Genomic DNA, 19,270 nt, shown 5'->3' on the forward strand with positions numbered 1-19,270 from the left:
TTATGAAAGAAAGTAGTTTGGATAGTTATGTCGAGATCATATGTCATATTGTTTAAAAGACTGCTAGAATGTCGGTTAAATAATTTCAGATATTGTTCTGACCTTATAATGGGTTTTTCCAATAAATTGTTTAGTTTTATTGTAATTTTATGTTGAACATTTAACTCGTTTTGCGCCATTCCCGCATGTAACGTTGGAACTTAGACAATTCATAGCGCGACATCTGCTGTTAAGAAAATGAAACCGGGGAGTTGGTGATGTTTGTCCATCATGGCAGCCCGTACTGGCTAAAACTCTTGTTTCCGGTGCACTTCCTGGACTGGTTTCCAAAACACGTGGATGCTAATAAAACTGAAGCAACAACAATATGGCGAGCCAGGGGCTCACATATGAAGGGTGTAATTTCTTCAGGCAGAGACTTGTTCTATCCACACTGAGTGGGAAATGGGTCAAAATCAAAAACATACGTTCGAAAGATGACAGTCCTGGACTTCAAGGTATGTTGAACGCGGCCAAGTCAGAGAAGAGCAGCCTGCAGAGAGAGAATCTCTCACTCTGGCCTCGCTACTACTAGTACTACGCAGTTCTTGGTTTTGCAGAGTTATATCTCAGAAACTTCCCAGAAATGGGATGTGCAGACGCAGCTTGTTTATAAAATCATGCCATCGTTTAAGTGGTGATTTCTGCTCTATCATGAGTCTATCGGATTACGCGGGCATTGTCACATGTGGCATGTCTAAAATCATATTCATCAGGTCATTAATTAATTAAGTTGTGATAATTATAAATTAACAAATTTCTTCGTTTTTTTTGGACTATAATTTTCACAGTTAACTTATTAGGATGTACATTCTGTATATTTTGCAAAAGTGGCATGGTAGTTGGATTTATTGTTGTATGTTTGACTGTTTATGTATTTTTCACAGATTTTGAAGCCAGCTTTATAAGGCTTATGGACAAAATTACCAATGGCACCAGAATTGAAATTAATCAAACAGGTAATTTTGTCAAGAATCTAACTAGAATGTTCTTCTGACCTTTAGTGCTGCTCAAAATAAATGGTAGTTATTATGGTTTAGTAATTACAGTATTTAAATTAAGCCAAAGATTGGAAACTCAGAGGTCATGATATTCTCTGGTCTTGTCTACTTTTTCTCCCAGATCTACACTTTAATATAATTTTGATGTTGGAACTTGGAATTGTGTCATTTTAATAAATGACTAAATTTAACTTTCAAGTGATTGTGAAAGCCATCTTTTTTCAAGGCGTCTTAATATGGTGTCATATGTTCTCTCCCACCATCAGGTACAGTCCTCTACTACCAGCCAGGCCTGCTGTTTGGTGGCCAGGTGGAGCATGAGTGTAACCCCCAGCGCTCTATAGGCTATTATCTTGAGGCGCTCCTGATGCTTGCACCCTTCATGAAGAAACCTTTGCGTGCTGTCCTGAGGGGTGTCACCAATGACCAAAAAGACCCATCAGTAAGTCCAGCTGCATCAGCCTCAGAAAATAATTCTTCACACTGCTGTATCTGCAACACGATTCATGTTCATACTGTGGGTAACTTTTTTTACAACTGCTACAATGGAGCATCTAATAGCTGTATTATTTTCTGACCCGCTATATAAGAAGTATGTAATACTCATAAGAGTAATAGTGATTTGTCTGTAAACTAGGTGGACACGTTGAAGGTGACGTCCATTCCCCTAATGAAGAGTTTTGGAATTGATGGGGAAGGTCTTGAACTAAAGGTGGGGACTCTGCTATTAAAATTTTCATGGTATTTGTTCACTTTTAAAGAACTGGATTTGCACTCCTGCATTCATCTGCTTCTGTATTAAATTTTGTGGTTCGTAATGAGATGGTAGCAGTAAGGAAAATGACCTACAATGGAAAAAAAACGTCTGTTCAGCTTTGTTTTTTCCTAAACAGTGCATTAATGAGATGTTTATGGGGAATTTGTTCACAGTGGTGAATATGTGTGGTGTGCACATGTGTGTAATGTCTACAGATCATGAAGAGGGGGATGCCACCAGGAGGAGGAGGGGAAGTCCTGTTTACCTGTCCTGTTCGCAGAACCATCCGACCTGTCCAGCTGACAGACCCTGGAAAAATCAAGAGGATTCGGGGAACTGCGTATCCTCTTCTAGTGATTTTGAATAACCTGCTCATGTTATGGACTCATTTAACATTGCATTTAACTTCTTTGCATACAAATTACAGTCCTTTGTTTAATTTAACTATATCACCTTGACTGTTAAAATCAGATATTCTGTCAGGGTTTCACCACAGATTGCAAACAGAATTGTGGATTCCGCCCGGAGTATTTTGAACAAATTCATCCCAGACATTTACATCTATACTGACCACATGAAGGGTGGAAATGCTGGCAAGTGAGTTTGTTTGCAGCACTAACTGGCCACTAGATGGTGACACTTTATAAGACTGTGATCCCTCCAGGGGGGATTTTTTTTTTTCTTTTGTCTTGCTTCAGTCAGAACAAGTAAATTACTGCCTTTATGCCATACTTTATTGATCCTATTTAGTGTCCTTTTTTTCCCCTAGGTCCCCAGGCTTTGGCTTGGCACTAGTAGCAGAGTCCACCAATGGCATGTTCCTGAGTGCAGAACTTGCCTCCAACCCCCAGGGCCAAGGTAGCCCCATGCTCCCTGAGGACCTGGGTTGCAACTGTGCCAAACTTCTGCTGGAGGAGGTGTATAGGGTGAGCATTCATTTTGCATTAATTAAGACTGTTGTTCTTAAGATCACTTGGAGGTTGCAGGTTTATGCTCCTGCAAGACACTTGATGCAATATCCTGGATTATAATCCACTGATACTTACAGTTCCTTTTGCTTTATGATCACTCTCTGGATACACTTAGCATACTGAGTGCATGCACATTTATCACAACTTTTTTTGGTCTGGCAAGGGACTCAAAGATGCAACGGAGTTCTGAATTTACTTGTGATTATTTTCCTGGAGATAATTGCACATTGAATGTGGGGGTAGTATAAATTTTGTTTTCCTTGAACTAACAGTTCTTCCCAGCACAGCTTTTTACTTACTTTCTACAGATATGAGAAATCAGAACTCAGTTGAAGTTATTTTGAAAAATGTCTTATTCACTTTTGATTCACCCACTGTACACATTTTCATTTCATTTTCTTTACTGCTGATATTAGTTTTTTGAGACTATGGTAAAAAAAAAAAAGTATTTTTATGCTGCAAGTGAGTCTTAATTAGATATAGAGTTGAAATTTTCAAGTGATTAAGTAATTAAAAAGTGCAAGAGGGTTGTGATTTATTTCAGTAAGACCTTCTACAGCATTCCTCAGTAGACGGAACAGGTGTAATTCTGATTTAATTCTAAATGTCACTGTAATGAATTTTTACTTAAAGAAATAATGAGTAATTATTAAGTATTTTTAAGTATTTAGCTCAGGGTTCATTGTTTAGTAGTTCACAAGACATTTCATATTCATTTTTTGCTCAAGATTATAGCAGTAGGGAACTATTTGTTCTGCAGCCTGCTGAACAGAAGCGTAGTTACTTAAATGTTTTTTCCAGTCCAGTTACAACCCTGTCAAATTCTGTTTTGTTCACCGGCATGGATAAGTACTTTACCAACTACCATCACGCTTACGGAACCCACAAGTGTATGCACGGTTCAGATTGCCTACAGCGACAGACATGCAGCTCCTGCATTTATCTGGAGTTCTCCACATACCATGTGACTTACTGTTTTTGGCAGGGATTCAGGGTATGTTGCACAGCCAACTAACACATGTAGAGATATACATTGGAAATTACTCAACTGGGCAGAGAATCATTGTAGTGTAGGACATGAAGCATGCTATAATCATCCTTCCGCTATTTAGCGCTCCTGTTTCATTTCTGTTTAATTTGTTTACTTTGAGTAAGCATAAAAATATGTTTAAAAAAATTGAATATTAGCAAAACTTCAGCAGTTCATGTCTTCAGTGTGGTTTCAAACCCTGGCCCGTACCTTGTCCTTCCAGGGTAGGCTGCAGACCACTGTGAATTTGCATTTGACAAGCAGTTATTGATAACAAATAAAGATAACCTACTTAAGACTTCTAACATATGTTGTAAAGTTTTTTCAGTGTGCGTATGTATTTAATAAATAGTGCTTGAATTGCATTAGGCAATATCACACTTGTATTACTAAATCGGATCATTTCATAACCTAACTTGAAGTGGTCGTATGCCAGAAACGGTCATTAAACATTGAAAATGAGTATTACATACGGAGTGTACATAAAACAGCAAATGACTTTCTGCATAAGAAATGAGGGGAAAAAGGGTTTCTTCCAAAAGACACTGTGTCTCAAAGACAAGGATCTGTGTCACAGAACTGACTTCTCTGAAGACATGGCAAAAAAATGCATAAGTAATATTAAATTAGCCTTGAATTGCCTGGTTGTGGAGGCATGTGAGTCTGGTTAGTGCACAGAATTTGCTGATTCGTTCTGAATGGCGAATGTTGTTGTGCCTCTTTTCAGCGTAGGCCCTGGTGCGGCTCACTCCATTGGTTAGTGATCGAGGGATCGGCTGGAGTGGGAGTTGGGGGTAGCTGAAGGATATCAAGCCTTGCTGAGAACTGTTAATGTTTGAAATGGGTAGCCTGGTGTACCCTCGTAGACATAACTGCCAGCAATGTTTGGTTTATAGTTAATCAATAGCTGTGGTAAGTCATAGTAAACAGGAGCTACAGGACTGACAGTCTACAGGAGTCACAGGTTAGTGTAAGTTCTGTGCGATGTGTCATTCCTTTTACTTTTTTTTAGGTATATATCCTTGTTTCAAGAATAATATTTGACTTCTTGAGCCCCTCTGTTACATCTGCTTTTGTGGCCTTGCATTCATATACTCAGGGATTTTTGTTAGTTCCTTGGTACTGTTTTCTAATTCTTTGAGCAGGAGGCAAGGGGTAAAACTACAGTATGAAGAAATATCTTCATTTCTTTTACTGATTTTATGACTGTGTCAAGGAGAAGTTGTCATGAATGCATTGTAGTGCATGGTAATTTGGGACAGTTCTCCGATCCCATCTGTCATCCTTGCTCACCTAAAAATTGGTCCCTGGATGCTAAGCCATCTGAGGACAGAGCAGTGGAGAGTTGAAGAGGAGTTGTGACAAGCTGGATTTAAGCATGCAGAGAGGTCTCCTCTGACCCTGCAGAGCTCCTCATGTTGTGAAGCCAGTTTTCTGCAGTGCTGAAAGAATACATGTCTTCTCAAGCTGGACTGCTGCATTGATCTTTAATGATCTTGTATGACAATATTGTTCAGCTGTCCTATTGCCAGTGATGTGGCATCACTTTGAGGGAAGCCTTTTTTGCAACTGAATGAACCACAGTGATGACTGTGTGCTGCGCACTTCTTGGGAGAGTCAGTTCTGTGCATAATTATGCATTTTCAGTGTTAGAGAATGTTTACATTCATTGGTAATGTAGAATTATTATTATTTTTAATTTATTTATTTATTTATTTTAAAGTGAACTTTGTGAAAATGACCAGAAGGTTTAATATTTCAAATACCAAGGTGAAATGAACTGAGCTAAGCCAATGGATAGGCTTACAGTTGGGTTTTTTTTTTTTTTTGTGAAAGTAGCAGAAATGTCATAGGATCCATTAATATGCTTACATAATTACATATCAACCGAAATTGGAGTTTGGCTTTATGCCAGTGAATTCTAGGGACTTTTTAAGAGACTTTCCAGCTGTTTGGAGTTTAAGGTGATTGCACTTCCATTAGAGACTTGGTGAATGCCCCCCCGACCCCATACTCACTTTATAGTGCCAGTGTGCTAAAGTGTACTTCAGCAGTACTAGTGACCCTGACTTGGACTTCTTTTCTTTTAGAGGGCTGTGTGTTTCATAGAGACAAGTAGCATTTTCCACCGGAAGTGTGTGAGTTCTAGTTCTTTTTGTTGTACACTTGTGTCGAGGTGTTGTTTTTGTTCATTTTATTTGGGGCGGTTTTGGAAATTAGGTGGATTTTTGGGGGTTAATGCAAGTCTTAAACTCGTTAGTACTGAATCAGTCAATGGCTTCAATGAATGGGGTATTTTTTTTCTGGTTAACTAAAGCCAGTGGGTATTTTTTCCATTACCTTAATTTGACAATGCAGTTATTAGTTTTAGGTATTCGGGTAAAGGTATTCAGTTATATTTTTTGTGTGTGAAGTGATGCTTCTTTTTATATACTTGTCAGTGGTACTGAAAGCTTTGGAACCTGTGGAGACCTTACTGAAATGGCAGATAAATATATTGCCTTTTGCACATTGGTACTGTTCACTCCAGGTATTTGCTAAAGCATTTATCAGAATTTACGTTTCACTTGTTTTGATAGAATGGTCCTTGATATTATTAGATTTTCCTGCATAAATTGCTGTAGTTGAATTAATCAGCACCTGTGTTATGTGCACAGGTTCTTTTTCACCACTGGAATTTGACATCATGAAACTTTGTGGAACCATAACCAACAGTCTCTGCATTATTTTATGGACTGTTTTAAAAAAGTATAACTTTAGCCCTTTTTTTTTTTTTCCCCCCCTCCATATCACACGTGGTGTCCCAGAAAGTATTCTGGTGAGTCACTAAACTAGAAATTGTATCTCTACACAACGTCTTTTCAGTTCTTGTCAGTAAGTACATGATTAAATCATACTCATGCTGACCAGATGTTGAGCAGTAACGCATGGTCATAGGCCAGGGAGAAGATGGGCACGTGATGAGTATCCCAGCCAAGGCAACTTACTAACTCTCCTCTCTGTCCATAAGTAATTGAAAGTATGCAGAGCCCTGAATGACTTAGAATGTTGACTTTCCGTCAGCTTTTGAACTGAAGTCTTTCCTCCTTATACGACAAATGTATTGCATCATCTGCTAAATGTAGACAGTTTCATACTAATATGTGGGTAACTTTGCTTCCGTGATGTTCTTAGCAGACCACAGGTGTGTCAATTGTGAGTTGGTCGTGAGAATCTTGGCGCTCACCTTCTTTATTCAGAAGGACTGGCAGTAACCAATGGGGTCGCTCCGTTTCAGGGCGGTTGTGTGGACTCGACCAATCAGAGCCTGGCACTTCTCTACATGACCCTGGGCCAGCAAGATGTGTCCAAATTACTGCTGGGCCCGCTGTCCCCCTACACGTAAGTTATTTTTCTACAGGACCTGGCAGACCTCACGATCCAAAGTTCCCTCTGATCGCATGAAATTCCATGTGTGGTTGGTAAACAGTTTCTTGGAAAATCATTTACATACTGTTTGCACCTAACTTTTGCCCCTCTTCATGGAATTTGTAATTCTAAATCATTTAATTCTAAATGGGGCTTAACTTGGTCAACTTCAACTACAACCACTGAAGTCTAGAACCAATTCTAAAACTAAGTTTTCATCACCATAGAGCACTGTAGACAAATACTTTCAACCTGTACACGTGAAAACTTGAAATAAGCTGAGAATACTAAGAACATGCATTCTCTTGGGTGCTCAACATGATGACTTTTGGAAAAAATACCTGCATTTAAAAAGTACACCTCAAATGCAGCTCTCATAAGTAGTTTTTTAATAAACCTTTTTTCATTTATAATTTTAATTTTGCAGTAGTATGCTACTTTCAACAACAGAGATTTTTACTTCATGACATTAAAGAACAGTTCAGAAGGGAGGATGGCTTGTCCATACAAGAGAATTTCATCAAAGTGATAGAAGCATACAACATACTTGCACCAAAGATGTTCTTTTATACTAGCACAAGTATCACCATTTGTTTAATAAATTTAAATGCATAAACTTTTTGATTTGGAATTTAAGCAGTTAGCAGTTAATGGTCAAGTCCAATGGTCAGTGCAGCAGGCCTGTGGTACAACTAATGCAACAGGACTGGGAACCACTATATTTAGCACTGTGAAGTGTTTTAGTTCAGCATTATGCATTTTTGGCAACTTGGCTTTAGAATGTGTCCGTATTCTGAAATCCAACACAAAACTGTTAACACTTAAGCTGAAATCCTAATTCTAGGATTTGTGACACATTTGGATTTGGTTGTGCTGTGATGTAAAAGTTGTAAGATGGAATAATCTCATAATTCTTTTCCACTTTTTTTTTTTTGCTGCGTAAGAGTAGTCTGAAGTTCATGAACTTCTGTAAAATGAAACTCTGAGCTGACATTCTCCAGATGAATTGGAGCATGAACTGTCCATTTTCAGTTGTCATGGTACCGGTGCTGTGTCCCTCTAAAGTACAGTACTATGATAACTGAAGATTGGCAGTGCCATCCCAAAGATTTCTGGGACATCTTCAGCCTGTGCTCAGTCTCTTCAGTCATCATGTGTGCAAATCTGCTGTTTTGTCTGTTTTTTTTAATGGATAGAATGATTATTATAGCTTGCTTTTGGTTTCTTGGCCTGCTTTTCTTATTTTTTTTTTTAGATATTCCTGAGCTTTTTTGTGCTGAAACTGTTTTTCAAAGCATGATGAGGCAAAATTGTCTTTCACCTGAATTGACTAGCTGTTTAAATATACTCTTTTATTGTTTGTGTTAGTAAGGGCACAGCAAAGGTTACCGTACCCCTGTTCTCCACACTGTTCTGTAACTGCCTTGCCCTTCCTACCGTTGGTTGGTTGAAGTAATGCTGACTGAAAAGTGACAAACCACACACACACACACACACACATTTTCAGAACCGCTTGTCCCATATGGGGTCACGGGGAACCGGAGCCTACCCGGTAACACAGGGTGTAAGGCTGGAGGGGGAGGGGACACACCCAGGACGGGACGCCAGTCCGTCGCAAGGCACCCCAAGCGGGACTCGAACCCCAGACCCACCGAAGAGCAGGACTGTGGTCCAACCCACTGCGCCACCACACCCCCCTCAAGTGACAAACCACAATTTTTATTGGAAGAAAACTTTGGATTTTAATTGTTTGCTCTGAGAATTGTGCATATCTGTATGTCTTATGACTGTCACACACAGAATCTGGTTCCTTCTGAGCAGCAGGCCCAACCTGGCGGACCCTGGCTTACTGCTGTCACCTTTGCCTTCCAGGAGAGAGTTCTTGCGGCATATCCGTGACTTCTTCCAGATCATGTTCAAAATAGAAGTTCAGAAGCAGGAAGATGAGAGCCGCAGGGGAGGGGACAAGGTGCTGATGACCTGCATGGGAGCTGGCTATGCAAACATCAGCAAAACTCTGAAATAAAATGTACAGCCTGTATAAAAATCACACTTGCATCCTGCAATTTTACAGTGAGTGTTGATTGATCTTGATTGTGGGTTTTTTTTTGTAAATGTGCATTTTTACTAAGGTGTGTTTTTTATGTAAGGGAATTTTTAGTGAAAACAAGAGCAATTTGAAAATGTCAGCCACAAGACCTTTGCTTCATTTACATTTATATTTTTAGAGATTGAGAATGAGTCAAAGACTGTTTGACCCTTGGGAGAAGCAAGTACTGAATGATAACTTCAGGTGTTCTTAGGAATCACTTTATCAACTAGAAAAGGCTGCAGTGCTTATTAGTTACTATTACTATATTATATATATGTAATTTAATTCACATAGGTAAGTAAAATGACATTTCCCAGCTGGCAGGCTGATTGCTGCCATTGTCACTGCTGGTGTTTCTTCCTTTGCATCATAATGTCCTTCATTGTCAAATATACTTTTATTTAGCTTCAGTGCTAGTACGTATTGGTTCTTTTAGGAGGAAATTTGACCATTTTAAATGCATATGTTTTGCACCAGCAGAAAGATGTTTTCATCATGTTATAGAAGGACCTCTTGCTTTTAGTTTTTAACAGTTTGATTCAAGGTAAGTGTTAGTAATGGCTTAGTAACGATATTGTATGGAACAGAATTCGCTATGCAAATTTGGTTCACAGGCTTTTGTGTGAAATTAATAGTTGAAGGAACAGGTTTGCGTTTAACAAATATATACATAACGTATCAAGGACTGTTAACTTTGGGCCATGGTTATTCAGGTCATTGAACACAAGCTTGGATACATTATGGACAGAAAGCAAGTTTGGTGGCAGGTACTGACGCATGTACTCTGTCACGGAAGCAGAAATATTAAGAGGAGTCCTACGTGAGCAGAGAGCAAAAATGCAAATGCAACTGGTTAGAAATTTTTACCCACCACTTTCTTGAATCGCCATGCTCTGCCTTAATATTTGCATGCTTTGGTTCCACTGAAGAGCTTCAACATTTGGTCGTTCTTGTTGCATATTGTACTGCCATCCCAAGGCCAGCTTATTGAGTAAGTGTTCAAAGAAAGAAGTGGTTGTTTCCTCCATGGTTTCTACAAAATACCTCAGCATTACGATATTCACCAATGCAACATTCTCTCTATCATTACACTTGTAGAAGGAATGAAAATACAAAAACATTAATTATGGATATGCATGATACTCTTAAAGTGTATTACTTTTGAAGTAATATGGTGTACTGTTTCAGTTGGTTCAGGTTGATGTCTTTTACACTAATTTGTTTTAAAAATTTTCACTACTCTGTTACACAAGATTTTTCTTGTATAATGCTTTCGTAACAAACTTGTACCCAAACAATAGCATTTAAACGAATCTTTACATTCACAACTACTGAAATGTGTGATCTGTAGAAATTTTTAAATATTCTTTAATGCGACTCGTGTTTATCAGAGCACACGTAATTTCAAACATGCCGGTATAAGGCATTATTTTATTAACCATCTTGCATGAATATGCTTGTATGTGCTTGTGACGTCAAGTGTGTTCTTTATACTTCTCATTTCTCCAGTTTTTTTTAAATCTTTACTAGCTAATGCTCATTAAATTCTCAGGGCTGGCGATGCTGCTTATGTCAGTTACTTTTCTTCTTAACTGTAGGAATGCAAGAGAATTTAAACCCTAATCATTGTCATCTGTTGACTTAAATTTCTTCCAGAAGATGTGAGTACCCAACAACTGCATTCACTAAAAACACAGAGCCCAAAGATACCAATTAAAAGTGGTTTTAAAGCCAAGTCTCAAGAATTCTTTTAGCTGAAGCTAGCAGGCTGTTGCTAACGTCAGGGTTTGACTTAGTTATTGGCAGGAAGTGTGTATCGATTCTTCTCGTGTAACCATAAAACATTTAATTTGCCGTTACAGGCTATAAAACGTCACTCAGCTATTGCTGAACCTGCAATACAATTTTAGCTGATTTTCCAGCAGCTTCATTTTCTGCAGCAACTCTGGATAAGGAGTATATTTTGTGTGTGGGAAATGGCTCCCTCTTACATTAGTCACAGGCCACAATATGGATTGAGTCATGTGGCCCCTTAGACCACATTTTGTGAGCATTGCAACACAGTTCTTTGGTTCAACTACAGCTGCAAAACAAAAATGAGGGAAGTGACACATATAATCCATATGCTAAGCAAACGTTTCCATTTCTGCTGCGACACCTCTGAAGCCTTTATTAGCAATAACTGAGGAATGGAAGTAATAATGGGGCCTGCTGGAGATATCTTACACAGTCCATTTAAATGCCATTGTGATATGTTCTTAATTGTGGTAAGACTACATCCACACCTCTCCGGAATCACACCAGCAGTGCAAAAAAATATTCTTGTGGCGACATTATTTTTACATCCACGGTTAAAACTTTTCTAACTGATCATGTAACCAAGGAAACTCTTCATTATTTTCTTCCACAATATGGTTTTAAAGTCTTTTTTCTCTTAGTGGGGTGTTTCCTTGCTGGTAACAATACATCCTTTACTGTTCAAACAAGTTACATTTTTTGCTCTGATGGAACCTTACAAGAATTCAATTGAATTAAGGTTACAAGATTTGGGTTAGAAAAGCAGGAAACTTTTTTTTTTTTTCTTTTTTTTGACAGGGGACGCATGTGGTAAGAGGAAGTGGTCAACTACTTATTTTGAATTTTTTTTTTTTTTTTGAGAATTTCAACATTTAAAATGTATCTGTAGTTGGACTTACTAGAAATGGACCACACTTCAAATATGAGGATCAGTGCAATATATACATTTTTGTAGTGTACACTCTTTAACTCTTTGAATCTTCTTTTTTGCAAAGATTCTTTTAATACTGACCTTACCAACCAATACACACTCACTGCCATTGAAACGGATGCAGTAATAAACTGAAAAACAAAGAAAAGAGTAAGTTGACACTGATTTGTAAAAATACACCTCAAAAGAGTAAGAGATCCCCGTTTGTTCACACTGAGTAGACGGTACGGAAATAGGGGACATGATTGGACTTATTTAGACTACTAGTACGGGTGGAAAATATCACGAGTGGAAAGTCACGGGTGGAAACGCGCCATCTGGAGGCACCGGCTGCAGGCAAAGTGACAAATTCAGGTCCTATGTGTAAAAAAAATGAACTAAAAACCTGATACAGTACATAAACCACTTTAATAAAAACAAGGTCATTAAACTCAATTCTTAATGTAGAGCGTAGTGGTTGAGCTGTTGCCTTAAGCCTTTGGTCCCCAAAGTCGCAGGTTCGAGTTCCACCTCCAGCTGTAGCACCATAGCAACGTACAAACTGCTCCTGTGATTACCCACCTGTATAAATAATGGTAAGTAGCTTAACGTAGTAAGTCGGCTACACGAGTAAATGTAATATAAAGGATTTCCTATTGCATATATGATATATGTGATGTAGTTTCAAAGTTTGGGTCCAAATCGCTGGACATTTACTTTAGTTATTCATTTAGCTCCTGGCGCTTTTCTCCAAGCCACGGTGTTAACTTGGAGTTATTTACCCATTGATACATTAGCCTAGGGGAATTTTTCTACCTGGGATGGAAGCACACACACAGGAGGAGGAGTGTGGACTCGTGTTGTGCCGAAGTGGCAAGAAATTTTCTTAGAAAAGCCACACCAGTGAATGGAAAACAAACTCTTAACAATGACGTTTTTAGACGAAAAAAAAAAAAAAAACAAAAAACAAATTGTTCACGCTTCCCTGCAAGTTTTAAGATTCGTCGTAGATCATTAACTTTCAAGATCCAATTATCAAGATGTATGGATGAGTGACCCAGTAAGTAGTGTCTAGTGTAAAATCACCTTCTTGGTGAATATTATAAGGTGTTGATAACACTACATAGAATTCATTGGAAATCGCTTTGGAGAAAAACTTCTGCTAAATAAAAAAAAAATGTAAGATCCACTGAATGAATCAAGAAGAAGCGGCGATTGTGACACCATTATAATATAAATTGCATAATGCATAATGATAATATCGGGCTGCAGTCAAACGCGATTAGCAGTGAGGAAACGTCTTTGTGGGCGTTTTCTAGGGTTTTCCAGCGTGATCACAATAATTAATTATTATTATTATTTATTCATTCATCAATTGCGGTGTACTGCATGCGAGCGACGGCGCGCAGTCCGCCCACAGGCCGCTCCGTGCCTATCAGCGTTTCGCTCACTAACTCGCCTCTCCCGTGCCTGCGCACTAGAGCCCAGCACCCGCACGGTTGCAGTATCAAACGCATAGTGTTTATTTTGTTCTGTTTTTGACCGGCAGCTTTTAAGTTAAACTCAGCCACAGCTAGGGTAAAGTTGATATTTAAGGCAGCCCTCGCCTATCTCGAGGACGCCCGTGCGCCGTCGCGTGCCTGTGTTCTAACGGAAGTTAGCGTGCTAGCTAACGAAACTTCACGGAACTGGCAGGAGTCGCAGTCGGACGCAAATCGAGGTGCGCGTTTCGGTGTTTGTGCGCGCAGGGGGGGGGGGAAGAGAAGCGTTCGGATGAATTAGGACGGGGGCGCGACCGCGTCACACTGCGGCCGAGGAAGGACAGCGCGCTGGATTAACGCCCCGTCTCCGCTAATTAGGCGGCAGAGTGAGGCAGCGCGCGCGCCGCGCGTGTTTGGACGGAACGTTGAACGGGGCGCCGCACAATGAAACGGGGACGCGCTTTCCAATGAACTTTTAAAGGGTGACCGAAGACGGTAACTGAAGAGACACTGACTTGAGATCATTGCTGAGAAGTCGGTGACTCTGGGGGAAAAGCTGGAAGCGACGACATAGGTGAGTAAGTGTGGGAGAGGCAGAGGGTTCGGGCTTCTTCCGACGCCTAGTTAATAACGTCCAACCAACTGTCTCCGCTGTCAGTTAGTGCCCGTCACGAAGATCGGCGGTTCACATGGTGCTTAAAGTTACACCGTATAATGTTATTCTTCCGTGTTGTTGTGTAACTCTGGCTTTGCGCCGCCAGAGGCCTCCGACTAGTCGGACCTGTCAGCACTTTAGTTAACTGCTCGGCCACCCATTTACCTGTAGGTTGCACTTATCCGGAGCCTACGGAGCGGGTTCACGAGCCGCGGGAGTTTCGGCGCTTCGTGCGGGAACCGACTGGTCGTCACGTCAGTCAAGTCGTCGTCTCTCTTTCGGACTCCCGTCCCGGCTTTGGCTTTTAAACACACCACCTACGGGTTTACTGCCACATTTATTTATTGCCAAGGTGAATTGTTGTTGTAAGTTGTTGTGTTTTATTTCGGTTTAGAATGCCAATTTTTACATTTTTCCGTCAAAGTAAGTGTAACCCCGTACAGCCCAGCCTCGCTAGTTCGGCTCTCTCTGCCCGCGTTTCTTCTTGTAAAGGACCTGCTTTTCGTTAATTTACGGAAAAGAAAAGGTACTTGAGGCTGTTAAGCCTAGTTTGGTGTTGAAAGAGTGTTTTGTTGAGCACCTTTCCTGACCTGTTCCCTTGTGGGTTGCGGCCTCTCCGCGATATTTATCTTAATGCACGTCTCTGAGGAACATTTCGACGTTCATTATTTATTTCATCACTTTTTATTACATAACATTCTGGGGAAAAATTGAAGTAAAGCTGCCAGTCGCGTTCCTTTACGTGTAATAAGTGTTGCTGAAAGGCAGAAAATAACGGAAACTGTACTAATACTGTGCTGAACAAATAGCCATAAACAGCATATTTTCGTGGAGGAAAATGCAAATTTAATGTAACACTTTCCCTCCAGTGATCTTAACTTTATTTGTAAAGTTTTCCAATATGTGAATTATTCTGCATAAGATTTGTCCTGAAAACTTCTTTCCATGCACTGCACTTTCCTCCTTGGTTATTAAATGCATCTTAGATGTATTTATACTGTACCATTTACATTTTAAATGTACAGGAGTCACAAATGTGGTGCAGTTTATCAGGTACTAAGTGTTTTGAATAGGAAAATAATTAAAAAAAAATATATATTTTAAGGAGCTTCATTTGGGCTGAGCCCTGCACAAGTTGAGTTGAGTTGCTCTTGTGCAATATTTGTGTAAATCCGCGCAAAAGGTGACGTGATTGACTTGTGCCACACATCAGTTGAGGCTCATCACCCAGAATCTGTGTGTACATCCTCTGGTATCAGTTTGGCACCTTTCCTGTCTGGTTTTGGTTTGCCTTATCTGTTACTTTTCATTGTCTGTCTGGGTTATGTCACAGAAACCTTGCCTGACTCTGCATTTTGGTTTTGGTTGCAGGTAATTGCTCTTATCTATATCTGAAGTGGAAGCTTATGTATTTCAACCGTGTGTATAAACTATTTTTAAAGATTTAATGTGTCATTGAGGAGAGATGCGGTGGTGCGGCTGGTTCAGCCGGTGCCTACTGTGTGGCGAGTCTAGGGCTTGAGCCCTGCTTGGGGTGCCTTGCAGCGGACTAGTGTCCCGTCCTGGGTTTGTCCCCTCCCTCTTCGGCCTTGCGCCTTGTGTTGTTGGGTTAGGCTCCGGCTCACCGCGACCCCGCTCGGGGCGGGTGGTTGTAGACGGTTGGTTGTGTCATTGAAAGGGGGGAAAGCATTTGCGAAAACAGTTTATGTACTCAGTCTCAGCTGATCAATAACTATCACTGGTGGATTACTTGGACAGCTGTTTTCTTGGGAGAGTCAGTGAAACAGTAGATATCAGTTTTAAAGTGTAAAGGCAATTTGGTTAACTACTTTGAGTTTACTGGCATAAAATTTTAAACATCGGGAAGGTGAACTACATACAAGTGAATTTAGATGAATATGTGTTATAGGAGTAGAAGCTGTCATTTAAAGATGTGAATGTCTTCATAGTCTGTCAGGTTTATATGGAAAAAGTTCCTCTTTAATGTGTTGCGGAAGCTGGTACAGTGGTTTTTGAGCGGTGTTTTTTCACTGCTCATTTGTAGCATTGCAGCAGTGTGGTTACAGCATTTATATTTTACTGCAGTTGCATGCATTCCTTTGTAATTCATTAGCACAGTCACATAAAAAATGATCTCAGTATTCTTTCTGTGGGGGGGGGAAAAATGTGACGGTATGTAAAAGCATGCCCTTGGCTGGTGCATGGGCGTTGTTTCCTGCCATTCTTTCGCTGATGGGAAAGGCTGGCCTTTTCAAAAATAAAAAGTTGCGTTTTGGTTCTAGTCATGATAGGGGGATTTGGGAGAGAATTTCTTTAATTTTTCAAGTTAGATAAAAACACTGCTTTAATGCAAGTATTTTGAATGGTTCTAGAATTTGTCTTTTAAGCACGACTTAGTGTGGAGTATGTTTATAGCAAATCACCCTCTCAGCTCATGTAATTGCTGGTCAGCTGTTCATGCAGTGAATGAGAGTGGTATCAGTAACAATTTCATTTCTGAGTTCTTTTGAAGAACAGCAAAACTGCAGTTAAAACTAAAGTTATCTGAGGGGGGGAAAATATCATGAGCAAATAAAGACAAATACATGTGCGTTTTAGTTTTACGTTTATTGTTTAAAGGAACGACAGAATGTTGTAGACCAAGTGGCCAACTTGTGGGCAATATTCCATCCACCCTATAGAGAATACACATTTCTGGGTCTTTTAATTATGAAATGTCAGACAATTGTAAAGCAACTCTATAAACATTCAGAGTAAAGGCACTCTTCATCAGGACATGGTCTTATCTTGTAAGGGGAATTCATACAGCAAAAACTCCAGATATTTTACAGGATTTCCTTAGAAGTATCAGTTTCTTCCTTTCTAATGAAAGTGGTTGAAACATGGTAAATTTCTTACCAGTCATTCTATAACAATGTTTCTTCTCACTTACAACAATATGTTATATGCAGTTAAATGGAAAATGAGATTCCTCCAAGTGTTATGATCAAATGTTCTTTTTTAGTTAAAGGGGAAAAAAAAAGTGCAGATTTTGGGTGGACTCTGGTTTTGCCTTCATGACAGCTAGTTGGGTGGGTTGTAAAGGAAGAATGAGTTAATATTACTGGTAAGTGCTTCATCCTTCACAGTACAGAATTTCATGTCAAAGTGATCTTTGTCTTTCCACCTATAGGTGAGTTACATATACAGGAGAATGACATTTCGTTTCTCTTGGACCTCCGTGCAGCATAGGACATATAGTGCAATGTGTTACAAACGAGTGAGTGCAAATACAGGACAGTGCAGTACACAAGCCAGAGTCTGGCAACAATATATACATAGATCATATACAATACTAGAAAAGGTTTACATATAGAATGCAAACAAAAAACTATACAGAACTTGTAATTTGCACTGTAGCACTAGACAAAACACCAGAGACTAGACACTAGTTATAGGAGCAGCAATAAATAAAATAGGATGACAGTGTGTACTATAACCATTTAAGTTTGAGTAGATCTTTGGGGGGTAGTGCCCCCAAGGTGTGGAAGATTATTTGCATGTATTTGGCCTCTAGGAAAGGATTTATACGCCCATGTTCTCCCAGTACTTTAGAGAATTAAATAAAATTTAGTGTTCGTGGCTGGTTTTATGATTTGTAGTTTTTTTTTTCTTCCTTTTTCCTTCAAAAGCTTTCAGAGTTGTGTAAAATTTAAGGGTGAATGTAAATGGTAGGTCTTCAGACTTCCTGTTTTCAATACCTTCTTCTTGCATAACTGAGTTTAACACTAGAATAACCAACAGTGGCTGGGTTGAGAACTGCAGGTCTGGCCTATAACCCAGTGAATGCCACTGAAATTTCAGTGAACCAGTTGTTTTTTAGACTGTAGTATGTGAACTTATCCATTTGTAATTTTACCTTTCAGGGCATGGTTTAATGTGAAAGTGATTGTTTTATGCAAATTTATGTTGCTTGTTAGCATTTAACAAATGCTCATGTTTTTTTAAAAAAAAATGCATCGAGGTAAAATGTCAAATTTTTAATTCTGATACCATGTTACAGCAGGGGTACAGGAATTTATAAAGTGTGACTTGATGTAGGTGTGTATGAATGGGGGTTTACCTGCTGCGGCATGGTGGCACAGCGAGTAGCGCTGCTGTCTCTCAACGCCTGAGTGGTGTAAGAGGATGTGGGTTTGATCCTTGCTCAGTCTGTGTGGAGTTTGCATGTTCTCCGCGTGTCTGCGTGGGTTTCCTTCAGGTGCTCTGGTTTCCTCCCACAGTCCAAAAAACATGCTGTTCAGGTTCACCCATAGTGTGTGAGCGACAGAGAGAGTGTGTTCCACTGATGTATGGATGAGTGACCGATTGTAAGTAAATGTTTTTAGTAGTGTAAGTCACCACGGTGAATAAGGTGTGTGGGCTCATAACACTACATAGAGTTCATTGGAAGTCGCTTTGGAAAAAAGCGTCTGCTAAATAAATGTACACCAAAAAGCACTTCTGTTCTTCTGTTGCACCACAGACATTCCTATCCGGTTTCTGTGTATAGTGTTCCTAGATATGTTCATGGCCTGCCCGAAATTCAGTGATAGTTATGGCGTACATATCATGTAGCTTGACACAATTCAGAAGCACAGGTGGTCCCCGATTTATGATGGGGTTATATTCCGCAAAACCCTTCATGAGTCAAATATTCTAAGTCGAAAATGCATTTAATACACCCAATACACAGCTCTGTGTGACAGACGGGGAGATGGGGATCGCTGCCACTGTCTAACATCACGAGAGAGTATCGCTCCGCATATAGCTTGCCCGGGGGGGGAATCAAAGTTCGAAGTATGATTTCTACTCAATAACCATCAGCTCACCATCGTAAAGTTGGAAAAAATCGTAAGTCAAACCATTGTAATTTGGGGACCACCTGTATAAAAAGCAGTCAGATGAGTCGCATAACCATGCCTCTTATGTAAGATGAAGAATGTTAATCATTTGTGTGTAATATTTATTACAGTAGTAGTGTTATGTGTGGTCACATGCCAGGGGTCATTTGTGTTATTAACCTGGTTATGGCAGGACTGAATACAGTTGCTGTACACAATGGCATTAGTAGAGGATCAGCTCTTGCTATTAAATTAATTCACTCAGTA

At 39.7% G+C, this 19,270-nt stretch overlaps 2 protein-coding genes across 4 annotated transcripts in view; both read left to right on the forward strand.

The window, feature by feature from the left end:
* Positions 1-311: 311 nt before the first annotated feature.
* rcl1 (RNA terminal phosphate cyclase-like 1) lies at positions 312-10,857 on the forward strand. The gene is made up of 9 exons (XM_018749169.2): positions 312-497; positions 927-998; positions 1,307-1,482; positions 1,678-1,752; positions 2,013-2,137; positions 2,269-2,394; positions 2,567-2,723; positions 7,076-7,179; positions 9,079-10,857. Exons 1-9 carry the CDS (start codon positions 368-370, stop codon positions 9,230-9,232), a joined length of 1,119 nt encoding a protein of 372 aa, XP_018604685.1. The 5' UTR covers positions 312-367; the 3' UTR covers positions 9,233-10,857.
* Positions 10,858-13,468: 2,611 nt separating this feature from the next.
* LOC108934741 (tyrosine-protein kinase JAK2-like) overlaps positions 13,469-19,270 on the forward strand; it is a 42,190-nt gene continuing 36,388 nt past the window's right edge. For all 3 annotated transcript variants that reach the window (XM_018752817.2, XM_018752808.2, XM_018752826.2), the window contains exon 1: positions 13,469-14,060. The gene's annotated coding sequence lies outside the window, so the exon portion shown is untranslated. The remainder of the gene's footprint in view (positions 14,061-19,270) is intronic.

The sequence above is a fragment of the Scleropages formosus genome, chromosome 6, assembly GCF_900964775.1.
Source record: "Scleropages formosus chromosome 6, fSclFor1.1, whole genome shotgun sequence".
Lineage (NCBI taxonomy): Eukaryota > Metazoa > Chordata > Actinopteri > Osteoglossiformes > Osteoglossidae > Scleropages > Scleropages formosus.

Excerpts from the sequence above, each read along its gene's own strand:
- rcl1 (XM_018749169.2), top strand. The coding sequence starts at position 368 with ATGGCGAGCCAGGGGCTCACATATGAAGGGTGTAATTTCTTCAGGCAG. Across the intron at positions 1,483-1,677 it reads ATGACCAAAAAGACCCATCA|GTGGACACGTTGAAGGTGAC; the intron begins GTAAGTCCAGCT and ends TCTGTAAACTAG. Across the intron at positions 2,724-7,075 it reads TGCTGGAGGAGGTGTATAGG|GGCGGTTGTGTGGACTCGAC; the intron begins GTGAGCATTCAT and ends GCTCCGTTTCAG.